The sequence below is a fragment of the Oncorhynchus nerka genome, linkage group LG3, assembly GCF_034236695.1.
Source record: "Oncorhynchus nerka isolate Pitt River linkage group LG3, Oner_Uvic_2.0, whole genome shotgun sequence".
NCBI lineage: Eukaryota > Metazoa > Chordata > Actinopteri > Salmoniformes > Salmonidae > Oncorhynchus > Oncorhynchus nerka.
Genome location: NC_088398.1, coordinates 1,411,939 through 1,429,308, shown reverse-complemented (window position 1 = coordinate 1,429,308; position 17,370 = coordinate 1,411,939). Strand labels below are relative to the sequence as shown.

At 44.2% G+C, this 17,370-nt stretch overlaps 2 protein-coding genes across 6 annotated transcripts in view; both read left to right on the top strand.

The window, feature by feature from the left end:
* LOC115126659 (toll-like receptor 13) overlaps positions 1-10,640 on the top strand; it is a 29,236-nt gene extending 18,596 nt beyond the window's left edge. For 2 of the 5 annotated variants that reach the window (XM_065006983.1, XM_065006981.1), the window contains 11 exons: positions 115-250; positions 372-1,030; positions 2,252-2,468; positions 2,623-2,790; positions 2,884-3,189; positions 5,674-5,934; positions 7,886-8,074; positions 8,336-8,767; positions 8,915-9,123; positions 9,282-9,399; positions 9,611-10,640. In XM_065006983.1, the coding sequence (XP_064863055.1) occupies positions 516-1,030; positions 2,252-2,468; positions 2,623-2,790; positions 2,884-3,189; positions 5,674-5,934; positions 7,886-8,074; positions 8,336-8,767; positions 8,915-9,123; positions 9,282-9,399; positions 9,611-9,634 (2,439 nt within the window). In that variant the 5' untranslated portion in view covers positions 115-250; positions 372-515 and the 3' untranslated portion in view covers positions 9,635-10,640. The other 3 variants (XM_065006982.1, XM_065006985.1, XM_065006978.1) reach the window with 3 other exon arrangements.
* Positions 10,641-11,635: 995 nt separating this feature from the next.
* On the top strand, positions 11,636-15,058 carry LOC135563750 (protein S100-A11-like). Its single transcript, XM_065006988.1, has 3 exons — positions 11,636-11,777; positions 13,427-13,557; positions 14,091-15,058. Exons 1-3 carry the CDS (start codon positions 11,651-11,653, stop codon positions 14,223-14,225), a joined length of 393 nt encoding a protein of 130 aa, XP_064863060.1. The 5' UTR covers positions 11,636-11,650; the 3' UTR covers positions 14,226-15,058.
* The last annotated feature ends 2,312 nt before the right edge of the window (positions 15,059-17,370 follow it).

Here is a 17,370-nt window from a genome sequence, read left to right as displayed (position 1 = left end):
AATAAGAATATTTCATTCATTCAGATCTAGGATGTGTTATTTTAGTGTTCCCTTTATTTTTTTGGAGCAGTGTATATAAGAATCCATCACTAATCTTATCTTTCTTTATCTCAGGACTGGGCTGGAGGAGGTGTTTCCTGATGTGCGTTCTCTTTGTATCCTTCACTCCTCCTCCTCCCTGCCTGCAGACTCCTTCTCTCACATTCCCCTCCTGGAGCACCTCTATTTGGATGGCTCACACCTGGCAAAGGTGTGTGTGTGTGTGTGTGTGTGTGTGTGTGCGTGTGTGTGTGTGTGTGTGTGTAGCTGTTATGCATTGTTTCAGCCCATACTTTTAATCCTAGATGTGTGTGTATCCCCTTTTTTCACAGGTGACCTCAGGGGCCTTCGCTGGTCTGCCCAAACTAAGGTTCCTCCACATCCTCGTCTCCTCCTCCTGGGGGGGAGTGAACGTCACTCTGGAGCCAGGGGTGTTCCAGGGCCTGTCTAGCCTGGAGGAGCTCACCCTGGCTGGTATGAGTCTGGCCCTGGCCCCCCCTGCTCTGCTGGATCCCCTGGTACGGGTGAGGAGCCTGAGGGTGGACAGGGCTGGAGCGAGAGACCTGGGGGAACTGTTCTGTCTCCTCTCCCCTGGGATGGAGAAACTAGAGACCCTGGAGCTGCCTGGCAGCATGGTCAGCTCCATCCAGAACGGAGGCTGCTCTGGATCCAATCCGTGGCCCACAGTGCTCCTGTCCAGGATCCGGATCCTGGATCTGAGTGGAAACCCGGTGCGAAGGGTAGAGCCGAAGTCTCTGTCTGTCTTCCAGAACCTGTCCAGTCTGTCCCTGTCTGTGGTGGATGTCTGGGTGGGCCAGCTGTGGGGGTCTGGCATGGGGAGGGTTAACAAGCTCTACCTGTCCAGTTACACCTTGAGACAGTTCACCCCCAGCCTGTCTGACCTGTGTACTCTGGTAGTAAAACATGGAGTGGAGTCCTTGAATCTGCACCTGGCCCTGATCACAGCCTTCACCGCAGAGGTCATGAAGAGGTGAGTGGCTTTAGAATGGTCTAGTTCCCTCAAACTCAACTCTGGACCTCAAAGCCAGGACCACTGCATTTTATTACTTGTTCCCCTCTAATCAGGGACTGATTTAGAACTGGGACACCAGGTGTGTGTAATTAATGATCATCTAGAACAGAAAGCAGCAGGCTCTGGACCTCGTGGGGTTAGAGTTGGGTACCCCAGGTCTAGTCTAGGGTTTTCTGGGGGCCTGGTTTCTGATCTGACTCATCAGACTCAAAGGATTTGGATAAAGCATAAACAGACTGGTAACCAAGCAGTTGTCATATATAATCATAGAATAACAAGCATAAACAGACTGGTAACTAAGCAGTTGTCATATATAATCATAGAATAACAAGCATAAACAGACTGGTAACTAAGCAGTTGTAATAAATTATAATAATACATTAATATATGCCATTTAGCAGACACTTTTGTCTACATCACCAACAAACTAACATGGTCCAAACACACCAAGACAGTAGTGAAGAGGGCACGACAAAACCTATTCCCCCTCAGGAGACTGAAAAGATTTGGCATGGGTCCTCAGATCCTCAAAAGGTTCTACAGCTGCACCATCGAGGGTAGTGCATACGGCCCAGTACATCACTGGGGCCAAGCTTCCTGCCATCCAGGACCTCTATACCAGAGGAATAGAGGAATGTCCTAAACCCCCCCCACCCTCACAACGCTGGTCTCCTCTGTTGTTATAATATGTGCATAGTCACTTTAATAACTCTACCTACATGTACATGTTACCTCAACTAACCGGCGCGCCCACACATTGACTCTGTACCAGTACCCCCTGTATAGAGTCTCGCTATTGTTATTGTACTGTTGTCTTTAATTACTTGTTACTTTAATTTCTTATTCATATTTTTTTTTAACTGTAGTGTTGGTTAGGGGCTCGGATGTAAACATTTCACTGTAAGGTCTACACCTGTTATATTCGCCGCATGTGACTAAACAATTTGATTTGGAAGCGACTTACAGTCATGCGTTCATACATTTTACGTATGGGTGGTCCCAGGAATGGAATCCACTATCCTGCCGTTACTAGTGCCATGCTCTACCTACTGAGCTACAGCACTCCAATTGATCGTTTGAATGTGAAAATTAATTCCCATGTCTATGAACAACAAATGAGCACAGGAACAGATCTGTCAACCAGGCTAATGTTGTAATATGCTAACCCTGACTCTGTAGGTGTGGTCCTGGTCTGAGGCAGCTGTCTGTGACTTCTGAGGATCTGTCTGGTATGGACCTGGGGTTCTGGACTGGTACCGGTCAGATACAGGGTCTGATGATGGTCCTGACCAAGCTGACCAATGCCTCGTTCTGCTCAGCAGGGGGAGGGAGGGTGTGGAACCTCACCTCTCTCATTCTCCATGAGAACCACCTCACTGAGATCACCACTGATCAGGTCAGTCAGTCTGTCACTTCTGTTTAATGTCTATACCTCAATTAACTGACATACAATAACTTTGCTGATAAATGTATTTGACTTGAGATATTTGTATGATGTTATATAAAATCAGTATGGCGATGAGTATGATGTTTGTCATGATCATTCTCAGTTCTCCTGTATGCCCCTGCTGGAGCGTTTGGATCTGAGTGGGAACCATATCTCCTCCCTGGCCCACCGGGCTCTCCAAGGGATGCCGCTCCTCCGCGTCCTCGACCTCACCCACAACAAAATCTCCATGCTGGGAGCAGACGACTTTGAGGGTCTGCCTGCTCTAGAGGTCAGAACAGGATATTTGTGTTGATGTGCTAAATGCTATATGTTTGGAGGGGAAACAGATTTTGGTAATCAATTATTGATGATGTGACTGTAGGTTCTCCTCCTGGAAGGGAACAAGATCTCAGGGGGCATCGCTCATGGGGTGTTCCGTAGACAGCATCGACTCCAAGACCTCAGCCTGGGAGAGATAGACATTATCTACCAGCTCTACCTCAACATGCTGTTCCTGGGCTTCCCCACCAAGCTCCAGCACCTCCTCATCGACACAGGCCCAGGAACCTACCTCACCGTAGGCCATGTTCCCGCCCCTGAGTTCCCCATGGTCCTGGAGCTCAGAGGGAAGATGATCCAGTCCTCTGACTGTGAAAACAAAATGTTCCCCATGGTCCGAGAGCTGAAGGTGGGCCAGGATGAGGAGTTACTCTGTGTTGTATCTCAATGTGATGTCTAGCAGTGATCTTCAACCATGGTCCTGGCGAATGTAAAGGTGTGCAGGCTATTGCTCCATCCTCCAGTACTAACACACTTCCCACTGGGCAAAAACTAATTGAATCAATGTTCTTTCCACATCATTTCAAGCAACAACAATATACAGTGCCTTGCGAAAGTATTCGGCCCCTTTGAACTTTGCGACCTTTTGCCACATTTCAGGCTTCAAACGGGGCGGCAGGGTAGCCTAGTGGTTAGAGCGTTGGACTAGTAACCGGAAGGTTGCGAGTTCAAACCCCCGAGCTGACAAGGTACAAATCTGTCGTTCTGCCCCTGAACAGGCAGTTAACCCACTGTTCCCAGGCTGTCATTGAAAATAAGAATTTGTTCTTTAACTGACTTGCCTGGTTAAATAAAGGTAAAATTTTTAAAAAAATAAAAAAATAAAACAAAGATATAAAACTGTATTTTTTTGTGAAGAATCAACAACAAGTGGGACACAATCATGAAGTGGAACAACATTTATTGGATATTTCAAACTTTTTTAACAATTCAAAAACTGAAAAATTGGGTGTGCAAAATGATTCAGCCCCCTTAAGTTAATACTTTGTAGCGCCACCTTTTGCTGCGATTACAGCTGTAAGTCGCTTGGGGTATGTCTCTATCAGTTTTGCACATCGAGAGACTGACATTTTTTCCCATTCCTCCTTGCAAAACAGCTCGAGCTCAGTGAGGTTGGATGGAGCGCATTTGTGAACAGCAGTTTTCAGTTCTTTCCACAGATTCTCGATTGGATTCAGGTCTGGACTTTGACTTGGCCATTCTAACACCTGGATATGTTTATTTTTGAACCATTCCATTGTAGATTTTGCTTTATGTTTTGGATCATTGTCTTGTTGGAAGACAAATCTCCGTCCCAGTCTCAGGTCTTTTGCAGACTCCATCAGGTTTTCTTCCAGAATGGTCCTGTATTTGGCTCCATCCATCTTCCCATCAATTTTAACCATCTTCCCTGTCCCTGCTGAAGAAAAGCAGGCCCAAACCATGATGCTGCCACCACCATGTTTGACAGTGAGGATGGTGTGTTCAGGGTGTTGCTTTTACGCCAAACATAACGTTTTGCATTGTTGCCAAAAAGTTCCATTTTGGTTTCATCTGACCAGAGCACCTTCTTCCACATGTTTGGTGTGTCTCCCAGGTGGCTTGTGGCAAACTTTAAACAACACTTTTTATGGATATCTTTAAGACATGGCTTTCTTCTTGCCACTCTTCCATAAAGGCCAGATTTGTGCAATATACGACTGATTGTTGTCCTATGGACATAGTCTCCCACCTCAGATGTAGATCTCTGCAGTTCATCCAGAGTGATCATGGGCCTCTTGGCTGCATCTCTGATCAGTCTTCTCCTTGTATGAGCTGAAAGTTTAGAGGGACGGCCAGGTCTTGGTAGATTTGCAGTGGTCTGATACTCCTTCCATTTCAATATTATCGCTTGCACAGTGCTCCTTGGGATGTTTAAAGTTTGGGAAATCTTTTTGTATCCAAATCCGGCTTTAAACTTCTTCACAACAGTATCTCGGACCTGCCTGGTGTGTTCCTTGTTCTTCATGATGCTCTCTGCGCTTTTAACGGACCTCTGAGACTATCACAGTGTAGGTGCATTTATACAGAGACTTGATTACACACAGGTGGATTGTATTTATCATCATTAGTCATTTAGGTCAACATTGGATCATTCAGAGATCCCCACTGAACTTCTGGAGAGAGTTTGCTGCACTGAAAGTAAAGGGGCTGAATAATTTTGCACGCCCAATTTTTCAGTTTTTGATTTGTTAAAAAAGTTAGAAATATCCGATAAATGTCGTTCCACTTCATGATTGTGTCCCACTTGTTGTTGATTCTTCACAAAAAAATACAGTTTTATATCTTTATGGTTGAAGCCTGAAATGTGGCAAAAGGTCGCAAAGTTCAAGGGGGCCGAATACTTTCGCAAGGCACTGTATCTGTGATGACGATGAAATAAAGTGGAAAACTGATTGGATTTGCAAAAAGTCATCAACCTAAGAACATTTAGTATGTTCTTCATCAATCTTTTAACCTAAATCTAATGACATGGTGACATTTGTTGTTGATTTCATGTTCAATTCACATTAGTTCACAACTCAACCAAATGATGTCTGTGCCCAGTGGGTTGGTTCACCTGATCAACTTATGTCAAGCTGTAGTTCCACAGGACCAGGATTGAAGAACACTGCTTTATAGCTAAGCAGCAGATCTTGTACAGGAAAATGTATCATACTGGTAGCTAGCCAGATAAGTTTCTGCTACCGCCAATTCATGTTATTGTCATGCCTCAACGACGTTGTGCTGAAGGACTTGGTTGCAGCAGACACTGATCTGGCTAGCTACCAGTAATTGTCCTGTAATCTTAGTAATACAAATATTCTGAAAATAGGTGGGCGAGGGGACAAAATTTGACTGCAACAACATTTTCCTGGCCCCCTACTTCCTCAACCTGGAGTCGTTTGAGTTCTCAGCCAACCCTGAGAAGTTTTCCACCCCCTACACCACCATCAACCAGCTTCGAAAGCTGAAGAGGCTCAAACTGACCAACCTCAACTTCTCCAACCACACAGACCCCAGTGTTACCTTCAGGAACCTGACGGAGCTCAGGAGCCTAGTGCTGATCAACTGTCGACTCAACTTCCTCACCAGGGTATTAACTAGCTATTGGTCCATCAATCGAATCATTCATTGATTGATCGTTTTTCCAACCGCTTTTAGTTTCATGCCTACTGATAATGACCCTGGTGTCTCTACCTTGACATCCTTAGATACTTCTAGTGATGGCATCACGTGTTACTGCCAATGCTGTCTTCCACATTACTGTAGCTCTCAATTCAAAGGGCTTTTTTGGCATAGGAAACATATGTTTACATTGCCAAAGCAAGTGAAATAGATAATAAACAATAACAAATTAACAGTAAACATTACACTCACAAAAGTTTCAAAGAAATAGAGACATTTCAAATGTCATATTATGGCTATATACAGTGTTATAACGATGTACAAATAGTTAAAGAACAAAAGGGGAAATAAATAAACATAAATATGGGTTGTACAACCCCTTTTCTTGTGGAAACAGTTCACAAATCTTGCTGCTGTGATGGCACACTGTGGGCAGTGTCTCCTCTTGAGAACCAGGTCTGCCTATGGCGACGTTTCAATAGCAAGGCTATGCTCACTGAGTCTGTACATAGTCAAAGCTTAATTTCATTTTGGTTCAGTCACAGTGGTCATGTATTCTGCCACTGTGTACAGTCTGTTTAGGGCCAAATAGCATTCCAGTTTTTTGGTAAATTCTTTCCAATGTATCAAGTAATTATCTTTTTGTTTTCTCATGATTTGGTTGGGTCTAATTGTGTTGCTGTCCTGGGGGTCTGTTTTTGTGTTTGTGAACAGAGCCCCAGGACCAGCTTGCTTAGGGGACTCTGGGTTACTTTCTCTGTAGGGTCTGTTTTTGTGTTTGTGAACAGAGCCCCAGGACCAGCTTGCTTAGGGGACTCTGGGTTACTTTCTCTGTAGGGTGTGTTTGTGTTTGTGAACAGAGCCCCAGGACCAGCTTGCTTAGGGGACTCTGGGTTACTTTCTCTGTAGGGTGTGTTTGTGTTTGTGAACAGAGCCCCAGGACCAGCTTGCTTAGGGGACTCTGGGTTACATTCTCTGTAGGGTCTGTTTGTGTTTGTGAACAGAGCCCCAGGACCAGCTTGCTTAGGGGACTCTGGGTTACTTTCTCTGTAGGGTCTGTTTGTGTTTGTGAACAGAGCCCCAGGACCAGCTTGCTTAGGGGACTCTGGGTTACTTTCTCTGTAGGTGATGGCTTTGTTTTGGACGGTTTGGGAATCACTTCCTTTTAGGTTGTTGTGGAATCTCTTTTCTGGATTTTGATCATTACTGGGTATCGGCCTAATTCTGCTCTGCATGAATTATTTGATGTTTTACGTTGTACACAGATGATGCTTTTGCAGAATTCTGCATGCAGTCTCAATTTGGTGTTTGTCCCATTTTGTGAATTCTTAGTTGGTGAGCGGACCCCAGACTTCACAACCATTGATTCAAGTATTTTAAAGCCAGTTCATAATTGGGATATCGAATTTTATGTTCCTTTTGATGGCGTAGAAGGTGCTTCCTTGCCTTGTCTCTCAGATCGTTCAGAGCTTTGTGGGAGTTACCTGTGGTGCTGATGTTTAGGCCGAGGTAGGTATATTTTGTGCTCTAGGGCAACAGTGTCTAGATGGAATTTCTTTTGTGGTCCTGGCAACTGGACCTTTTTTGGAACACCATTATTTTGGTCTTACTGAGATTTACTGTCAGGGCCCAGGTCTGACAGAATCTGTGCAGAAGATCTAGGTGCTGCTGTAGGCCCTCCTTGGTTGGGGACAGAAGCACCAGATCATCAACAAAAATTTGACTTCAGATCTCTCTGTCTCTTTCTCATTACTGTATCTCTATCTCCCTCTGTCTTTCTCTCCCTCCCTCACAATGTCATTACTGTATCTCCCTCTCTCTCCTTCTCATTACTGTCTTTCTCTCCTTCTCTTTCTTTCACCCCCCTCTCTCCCTTTCTCTTTTCCTCCATCTTTCTTTCCCTCCCTTCCTCTCTCCAGTCCATGTTTACAGACCTGGTGTCTCTACGTGTTTTGAGGCTGTACAGTGAGAGCCCTCTGATCCTGTTGGAGGGGGTCTTCATTCCCCTGCTGTCTCTCTCCACGCTGGTCTTTGACCAGGTCGACTTCCGCTGTGACTGCTCCAACGGCTGGCTTCTGGACTGGGCTGACAACTCTCGCAAAACACAGGTAGAACAAGTTCCGATCCAACTAAAGTTCTGATAACATATAGATTATTGTTGATTAATTACAGGTAACAGGTTTTTACTAGGGATCGTGTATTTATGTTTGATTTCTGGTCTTTAACGGGTGCTGTGAACAACAAATTATATTGATTAGAATCTTTCAACAACAGTCAATTTATAGATTTTTGATAATTGACTATAAGAGGTGAAGTTGATACAGTATATTGATTACAGATGATTAATGATTGATTGGTTATGGACTCAGGTGGTGCTCCTGCAGCGACAGCAGTGCATCTGGCACTACCAACGACTCAACTTCCTGTCCACCATGGAGCGCCTCTGCCAGACCGAAGACGACTTCCTGTCCTACGTCTCCACAACGGCCACTGTGTGCACCCTCCTGTGCTTGGCGCTAGGATACCGCTTCCTCCGCTGGCCCTGTGTCGTTCTATTCTTTCGTCTGAGAGGATGGGTGGAGCGACGTGTGGGGAGGAGGTGGTGGAGGAGGAATAGGAGGATGGGGGGACAGTGGGAGGAGCTGATAGAGGGAGAGGAGAAGGAGGAAGAGGAGGTGAGGTATGATGCGTTTGTGTCGTTCAGCAGTGGTGACGAGGCGTGGGTACTGGGAGAGATGGCCCCGATGCTAGAGGAGGGGGAGCCACGACTACGACTGTGTCTGCACCACCGAGACTTTGAGGTGTGTGTGTGTGCGGGCGAGTGCGCGCTTTGACATGCAAGTGTGTGTGAGAATAGAGAATATGGGGCTATAATGGTACAAAGTACAACCACAAATAAATTAGATTTCATTGATAAACAGCACCCAGCCTGTTGTGTCCTGTCCCAGGTAGGGAAGGGCATCGTGGATAACATCGCTGAGAACATCTACTGCAGTAGGAGGACAGTGTGTGTGTTGACCAGACGCTACCTGAGGAGTGACTGGTGTGGCCTGGAGATGAGAGTGGCCACACACCGCCTGTTGTCTGAGCACAGCCACAGACTCATCCTCATCTTCCTAGAACACATCTCCCCCTTCGAGCTGTCCGCCTTCCACAGGTAACACACCAACTCATCTCTTGAATGGACTGAACTTCGAATGGAATACATTGTATATGAACAGAAATGATATGAACAGTAGTGATATGAACAGTAGTGATATGAACAATAACAAAATGAACAGTAGTGATATGATGTACTGGGTGTTTGTGTTGCAGACTGGCTAAGCTGGCCAGAACCCGGACCTACCTGGACTGGCCCCAGGATGAGGACGAGAGGGTAACGTTCTGGGAGCGTTTACGACGAAACATTGCAGAGAGAGACGCAGACGAACTGGTGAGAGAAGGGGTCAGATCAGACATGGCACCATTTGTCCTGCTGCTCTCATGAAAGTAATCTATTTCTACCTGAAGTGTAACTACTCCACTGTAATGAGTAACTTTGTAACTCAGTTACACAGAAGGTCAACCTGACCCTAGCACTGTTACAGTATATAACATACTGTATGTGTTTTCAAATGTCCTTTCATTCTACGTTCATTTTGCAGCATGATCCTCCGGAAGCATCCTGAAGTCATCTGCATGTTCCACCTGATGTTCTACGTTTAGAGAGAGAGAGTGTTCGCTACTGATCTCAGATTAGGGTGCCGTCAAAGGACTCCTTTCTGGACTTTGTTTTAGCATAATATTTTAACATTGATTTCTTTGCCTTCCATTTATCAGACTTTCTTATCCAGAGCGACTTACTGGGTTAAGTGCCTTGCTCAAGGCCACGTCGGCATATATTTCACTTAGTCGGCTCCTGGATTTGAACCAGTAACCTTTCGGTTACTGGCCCAATGCTCTTAAACGCTAGGCTACCTTTCCTTTGTCTCTTTTCTTTCATTCACTGATTGTTCAATGAACTGTTCTTGGATCTGTGCTGTGTGTATTTGAGCACAAAGACAACATTAATATGCTAAACATTCTCCCATGGAAACAACACATTTCTATTGGTTAGATATTGTTTCCAGTATATGACCATTTGTTTTAATACATGTTGCACTCTGTAACTCATTGATGTGATTTTATAGCTTTATAGTGCAACACTCCTCCCATCTAAAGCAGAGACCCACATAGTATAGCTGCTGTCTCAGCTATACTGACTAAAATGTGTGTGTGCATGCTTGCAAGAGTCCTTGTCTGTGTGTGTGTTTGAAAGTGGTGTATGCTGTCTACCTGCCCTCTCCTCAGTAAGTCCCAGGGCCTGTTGGTTCTAACCCTCTGCAGCAGAAGGACAGTGTCTTGTCATCACTAGGCATCCATTGCTACAGGCTGAGAGATGAGGGTTAATAAGCCATCCTGGTCTGTGTGAGAGCTGCTGACTAATCATGCTGATGATGCATTTCTACAGTGTTGTGTGAATAAATGGGGACGTGTCTTTTTAAGATTTGGAATAGTCTAAACCTTCAGACAAAGCCCTGTGTGTGTGTTTCATTTTCAAATCCAAAGATAATAGAGTCGTGTTGGACGTATGTTTTTGTAGTTATATCCTCATCGCTGTGTTTGCTCAATTATTAAACGGACATTCAACTGCAATGGAATGAAACTGTGCATTTCCTGTGAGTGTGTGAGCATGAATGTATACGTGCATGATGTCACATCAAACCCCTCACTCAGTGGAGTTGGATTCAGACTCCTGTGTCTCATTAGTTAATGAGGTTAATTAGTTGTGAGGTTAATGTCAGATATAGCTGGACTAGGAGAGGAGATGTCATTCATGCCAGAGGGTGGGAATAATTTGCTACCCTTTGACTCTGGTCAGAATGAGAGACTCGCGTAACTACACTCACAATAAAACTGACTTTATAACACTGATGTTAGATTTGAATCAAGACCGGCTCAAATCAATAGAATATTCTAAGGCAAAGGGCGAAACATGCAATACACAATCCCTCATTTCTGCTGCTGATGAAGTTGATTTGTCCTGCCCAAAGCTAAGTAAACCAAAAGAGCTGTCCTGAGAGGTTTTAGTATAAGCATAGTGACTTAACATTCATATGGCAGCCAGACAGGAAACCTGAGTGTTGCATCAGCTGATATTGCATCAATGAAATCATCACTCTACGTTAATATGGTGGTCTATTTAGTCCACCAGGTTCTGCACACACTTCCATGATGGCTGCCACACACAAGCTATGCGCTGGTGTTATTGCTGTCTGTTTTCTGCTTACCCACCAGCCACCACAGCCTCCACCTGTTAGGTTCTGTGTTTCCTTCCTGCAGGGTGACTGGTATAGCACACCTTGCTCTCTGCCTGTAATTATTATTAGCGTAACATTATGCATGCCCTAGCAGTGAGCTACCATGGAGGAGCAGAGCCTAACGCCTAGACTAACGTATTGTAATCTTTAATAATAAATGGTTAAATGAACACGTGTGGTTTCCTGTCTGAAGGTGAGGGCTTTTCAGTGTTGTATAAATCCTATAATCACGTCATGGAAAGAAACCAGTGGTCAGTGTGGGGTCATTTAGCTTACACTATTACAGACACCTTAACCTTGAAGTGGACAGAATGTACGCCATGACATGAGAAACATTTACACGAGATGGGAGGGGGCTTGATTTTAGGAAGAGGAGGTGAGTATAAGAGCGGGAAAGAGAGAGAGAGAAACTTACCTTCACACGTACCACCTCAACACAGTCACCACCTCAGCCACCGGCAGCAGTGTCCAGGTGAGTTAATCATTCTAATCTACCTCCATATTTCTCTATAAGTTGAATATACATCTTTTATCTCCCTCTCTGTTTCTATCTACTGTCCTCCCGTCTCTTTCTCTCCTCCTCTGTAACACTTGCTGTTTTTACTCAATGCCGTCGTTGACCTGACTTGGTCTGTAGTATTTTATCTACGTATTTATGATTTTTCAGTTCAATAACCTCTCCTCTGCGTCTGTGTTGTATTCTGTTTAGTCCCATTAGAACACGACCTCTTCTCCATTCTTCCTCTCTGTCAGCTCTGTGTCTGTATTGTATTCTGTTTAGTCCCATTAGAACACGACCTCTTCTCCATTCTTCCTCTCTGTCAGCTCTGTGTCTGTATTGTATTCTGTTTAGTCCCATTAGAACACGACCTCTTCTCCATTCTTCCTCTCTGTCAGCTCTGTGTCTGTGTTGTATTCTGTTTAGTCCCATTAGAACACTACCTCTTCTCCATTCTTCCTCTCTGTCAGCTCTGTGTCTGTGTTGTATTCTGTTTAGTCCCATTAGAACACTACCTCTTCTCCATTCTTCCTCTCTGTCAGCTCTGTGTCTGTATTGTATTCTGTTTAGTCCCATTAGAACACGACCTCTTCTCCATTCTTCCTCTCTGTCAGCTCTGTGTCTGTGTTGTATTCTGTTTAGTCCCATTAGAACACTACCTCTTCTCCATTCTTCCTCTCTGTCAGCTCTGTGTCTGTATTGTATTCTGTTTAGTCCCATTAGAACACTACCTCTTCTCCATTCTTCCTCTCTGTCAGCTCTGTGTCTGTATTGTATTCTGTTTAGTCCCATTAGAACACTACCTCTTCTCCATTCTTCCTCTCTGTCAGCTCTGTGTCTGTGTTGTATTCTGTTTAGTCCCATTAGAACACGACCTCTTCTCCATTCTTCCTCTCTGTCAGCTCTGTGTCTGTATTGTATTCTGTTTAGTCCCATTAGAACACGACCTCTTCTCCATTCTTCCTCTCTGTCAGCTCTGTGTCTGTATTGTATTCTGTTTAGTCCCATTAGAACACTACCTCTTCTCCATTCTTCCTCTCTGTCAGCTCTGTGTCTGTATTGTATTCTGTTTAGTCCCATTAGAACACTACCTCTTCTCCATTCTTCCTCTCTGTCAGCTCTGTGTCTGTATTGTATTCTGTTTAGTCCCATTAGAACACTACCTCTTCTCCATTCTTCCTCTCTGTCAGCTCTGTGTCTGTATTGTATTCTGTTTAGTCCCATTAGAACACGACCTCTTCTCCATTCTTCCTCTCTGTCAGCTCTGTGTCTGTGTTGTATTCTGTTTAGTCCCATTAGAACACTACCTCTTCTCCATTCTTCCTCTCTGTCAGCTCTGTGTCTGTGTTGTATTCTGTTTAGTCCCATTAGAACACTACCTCTTCTCCATTCTTCCTCTCTGTCAGCTCTGTGTCTGTATTGTATTCTGTTTAGTCCCATTAGAACACGACCTCTTCTCCATTCTTCCTCTCTGTCAGCTCTGTGTCTGTATTGTATTCTGTTTTGTTCCATTAGAACACTACCTCTTCTCCATTCTTCCTCTCTGTCAGCTCTGTGTCTGTATTGTATTCTGTTTAGTCCCATTAGAACACGACCTCTTCTCCATTCTTCCTCTCTGTCAGTGATGGAGTCAGCCATTGGTGTACTCGTGTCCCAGTTCAAGGCGTTTGCTGGAAGTGATGGATCCTCAGACACACTGAGCAGAGATGAGTTCCAGAGCCTGGTCAAAACACAACTCCCCAACTTCGTTAAGGTAATTACATGTTAATTTTACTGTGGTAACGTTTGAGTAATACTATAATAACCAGTGATCGCAGGCTTTTATTCCAGTCCAGCTATAATACAACTGATTCAGCTTGATGATTAGTGCTGGGCTGTAACAAAAGCGTCCCCCCTTTAGCTCTCTAGGAGCAGGGTTGGTGAGCCACAACATCAGTTTGTGGTCCACTTCATTTCCTCTAGATGGGGACATAGACTGCACAGATGCCTCTCGTCCTTCCAACCTCTGCCTCCTGTGGTATATCAGTATGGCCATGCTAAAATAGACATTTGCATTTGTGCTTGTAAAGTGCTGTACCGCCATCCTTTATAGAATGGCCAAATAGTGACACCCATCAAATAGCTTCATTTCCTTGTTCCCTTCTCATGACCACAGATGGTAGAAAGGTATCTTCTCGTAACATGGCTTTTCTGACAAGCACAATCAGATCAGTGGTTCTGAATCTGAGAAGAGGAAAGGAAGCCTCTTAACTAGTGATTCTGACGGCCCTTATTGCCCCCCTGTAGAACGCTGATGACCCAGCTGTCATCGACCGACTTATGGACTCAATTGACGAGAACAACGACGGAGAGCTCACCTTCCTGGAGTTCTGGCAGCTGATTGGACGACTAGCAAATCAACACGGCGGCTTTATCCAATAGGATGTCTCCATGTCTTGTTCTGTTACTACCATATGATTACAATGATAACTTATTCTAGTGGTATGATTATCCCCAGGTTGCGTTTCTAAATGCTCAAGTGTTTGCTAAAGCTATGGAGGATTGGTCCAGCAAAATAAAACATGGATGAATCATACAACTATAGTATCTATGACTACCTGACCTTACTCTCTCTCTCTCTCTCCCTACCTCTCTTTCTTTCTTTCTCTCTCCTCTCTCTCCCTACCTCTCTTTCTTACTCTCTCTCTCTCCCTACCTCTTTCTTACTCTCTCTCCCTACCTCTTTCTTTCTCTCTCCTCTCTCTCCCTTTCTGTTGCAGCCAGAATTCCCTACTTGTTTTGAAAGTATAATTATATCTTGCCAAACTAATACTGCACACACACACACACACACACACACACACACACAGAGAGAGAGCAGTGATGGCATCGGACTGTGTCTGCATTGTCTGTGTAAATGTAGAACTTGGTGTGTAAGTAGAATTTATTCTGGCCCTGTTGTGAATGAGACTGCTAGTGTTTTCCAGGAGGTTGTACCTCTTGCCAAATGAACAGAAGGCTGTAGAAATGAAAGAGAAAAACACCATTAAGTGTATAGGCACTAGGCAGGAGTAAAGAATTGTGGACATAGCCTGGATGGCAGTCTTACTGCTTCAGCCAATGATGATTGCTATGATGTTTGGTATGGCAGCAGGGAAGGAGTTGGGTAAAGCAGCACAATATCTGGCTCCCAGGCTAGGGAGAATCAGTAGCAGTGAGTGTGTAAAATCAATGGGGAAGCCAAGACAGAAAAATAAAAGCCATATTACAACCTATGTGTTGTGATAACTGTGTTGTTTGCTCTATAACCTGTTGTTAGTTCATATGCCTTGACACAGTGATATATAGGCCTAAGGCCGAGACAATAAGAAGACACAGTGATATATAGGCCTAAGGCCGAGACAATAAGAAGACAGTGATATATAGGCCTAAGGCCGAGACAATAAGAAGACACAGTGATATATAGGCCTAAGGCCGAGACAATAAGAAGACACAGTGATATATAGGCCTAAGGCCGAGACAATAAGAAGACACAGTGATATAGAAGACAATAGTGACACAGTGATATATAGGCCTAAGGCCGAGACAATAAGAAGACACAGTGATATATAGGCCTAAGGCCGAGACAATAAGAAGACACAGTGATATATAGGCCTAAGGCCGAGACAATAAGAAGACAGTGATATATAGGCCTAAGGCCGAGACAATAAGAAGACACAGTGATATATAGGCCTAAGGCCGAGACAATAAGAAGACACAGTGATATATAGGCCTAAGGCCGAGACAATAAGAAGACACAGTGATATATAGGCCTAAGGCCGAGACAATAAGAAGACAGTGATATATAGGCCTAAGGCCGAGACAATAAGAAGACACAGTGATATATAGGCCTAAGGCCGAGACAATAAGAAGACACAGTGATATATAGGCCTAAGGCCGAGACAATAAGAAGACACAGTGATATATAGGCCTAAGGCCGAGACAATAAGAAGACAGTGATATATAGGCCTAAGGCCGAGACAATAAGAAGACAGTGATATATAGGCCTAAGGCCAAGACAATAAGAAGACACAGTGATATATAGGCCTAAGGCCAAGACAATAAGAAGACACAGTGATATATAGGCCTAAGGCCGAGACAATAAGAAGACACAGTGATATATAGGCCTAAGGCCGAGACAATAAGAAGACACAGTAATATATAGGCCTAAGGCCGAGACAATAAGAAGACACAGTGATATATAGGCCTAAGGCCGAGACAATAAGAAGACACAGTGATATATAGGCCTAAGGCCGAGACAATAAGAAGACAGTGATATATAGGCCTAAGGCCGAGACAATAAGAAGACACAGTGATATATAGGCCTAAGGCCGAGACAATAAGAAGACACAGTGATATATAGGCCTAAGGCCGAGACAATAAGAAGACACAGTGATATATAGGCCTAAGGCCGAGACAATAAGAAGACACAGTGATATATAGGCCTAAGGCCGAGACAATAAGAAGACACAGTGATATATAGGCCTAAGGCCGAGACAATAAGAAGACACAGTGATATATAGGCCTAAGGCCGAGACAATAAGAAGACACAGTGATATATAGGCCTAAGGCCGAGACAATAAGAAGACACAGTGATATATAGGCCTAAGGCCGAGACAATAAGAAGACACAGTGATATATAGGCCTAAGGCCGAGACAATAAGAAGACACAGTGATATATAGGCCTAAGGCCAAGACAATAAGAAGACACAGTGATATATCGGCCTAAGGCCGAGACAATAAGAAGACAGTGATATATAGGCCTAAGGCCGAGACAATAAGAAGACAGTGATATATAGGCCTAAGGCCAAGACAATAAGAAGACACAGTGATATATAGGCCTAAGGCCGAGACAATAAGAAGACACAGTGATATATAGGCCTAAGGCCGAGACAATAAGAAGACACAGTGATATATAGGCCTAAGGCCGAGACAATAAGAAGACACAGTGATATATAGGCCTAAGGCCAAGACAATAAGAAGACACAGTGATATATAGGCCTAAGGCCAAGACAATAAGAAGACACAGTAATATATAGGTCTAAGGCCGAGACAATAAGAAGACACAGTGATATATAGGCCTAAGGCCAAGACAATAAGAAGACACAGTGATATATAGGCCTAAGGCCGAGACAATAAGAAGACAGTGATATATAGGCCTAAGGCCGAGACAATAAGAAGACAGTGATATATAGGCCTAAGGCCGAGACAATAAGAAGACAGTGATATATAGGCCTAAGGCCGAGACAATAAGAAGACAGTGATATATAGGCCTAAGGCCGAGACAATAAGAAGACAGTGATATATAGGCCTAAGGCCGAGACAATAAGAAGACAGTGATATATAGGCCAAAGGCCGAGACAGTGGCAGAATAAATTCAACCAAACTTTTTTCCCCCCCGGATAGCGACCTCTGTCCAGTGAAGTCCACAAAGCATATTGCATGTACAGTAACATCACCTACAGCATGGTAAAGCAAGTTAATGTTTTAGACATTTTTGGACTACTAAACAACTATTGATTTAGAACACCGGAGAGTTACTGCAAAT

Bases quoted from the DNA above. Each gene is read 5' to 3' on its own strand.
- LOC135563750 (XM_065006988.1), top strand. From the start codon at position 11,651: ATGGGAGGGGGCTTGATTTTAGGAAGAGGAGGTGAGTATAAGAGCGGG. The intron at 11,778-13,426 runs GTGAGTTAATCA...CCTCTCTGTCAG, and splicing joins CCACCGGCAGCAGTGTCCAG to TGATGGAGTCAGCCATTGGT. The intron at 13,558-14,090 runs GTAATTACATGT...GCCCCCCTGTAG, and splicing joins AACTCCCCAACTTCGTTAAG to AACGCTGATGACCCAGCTGT.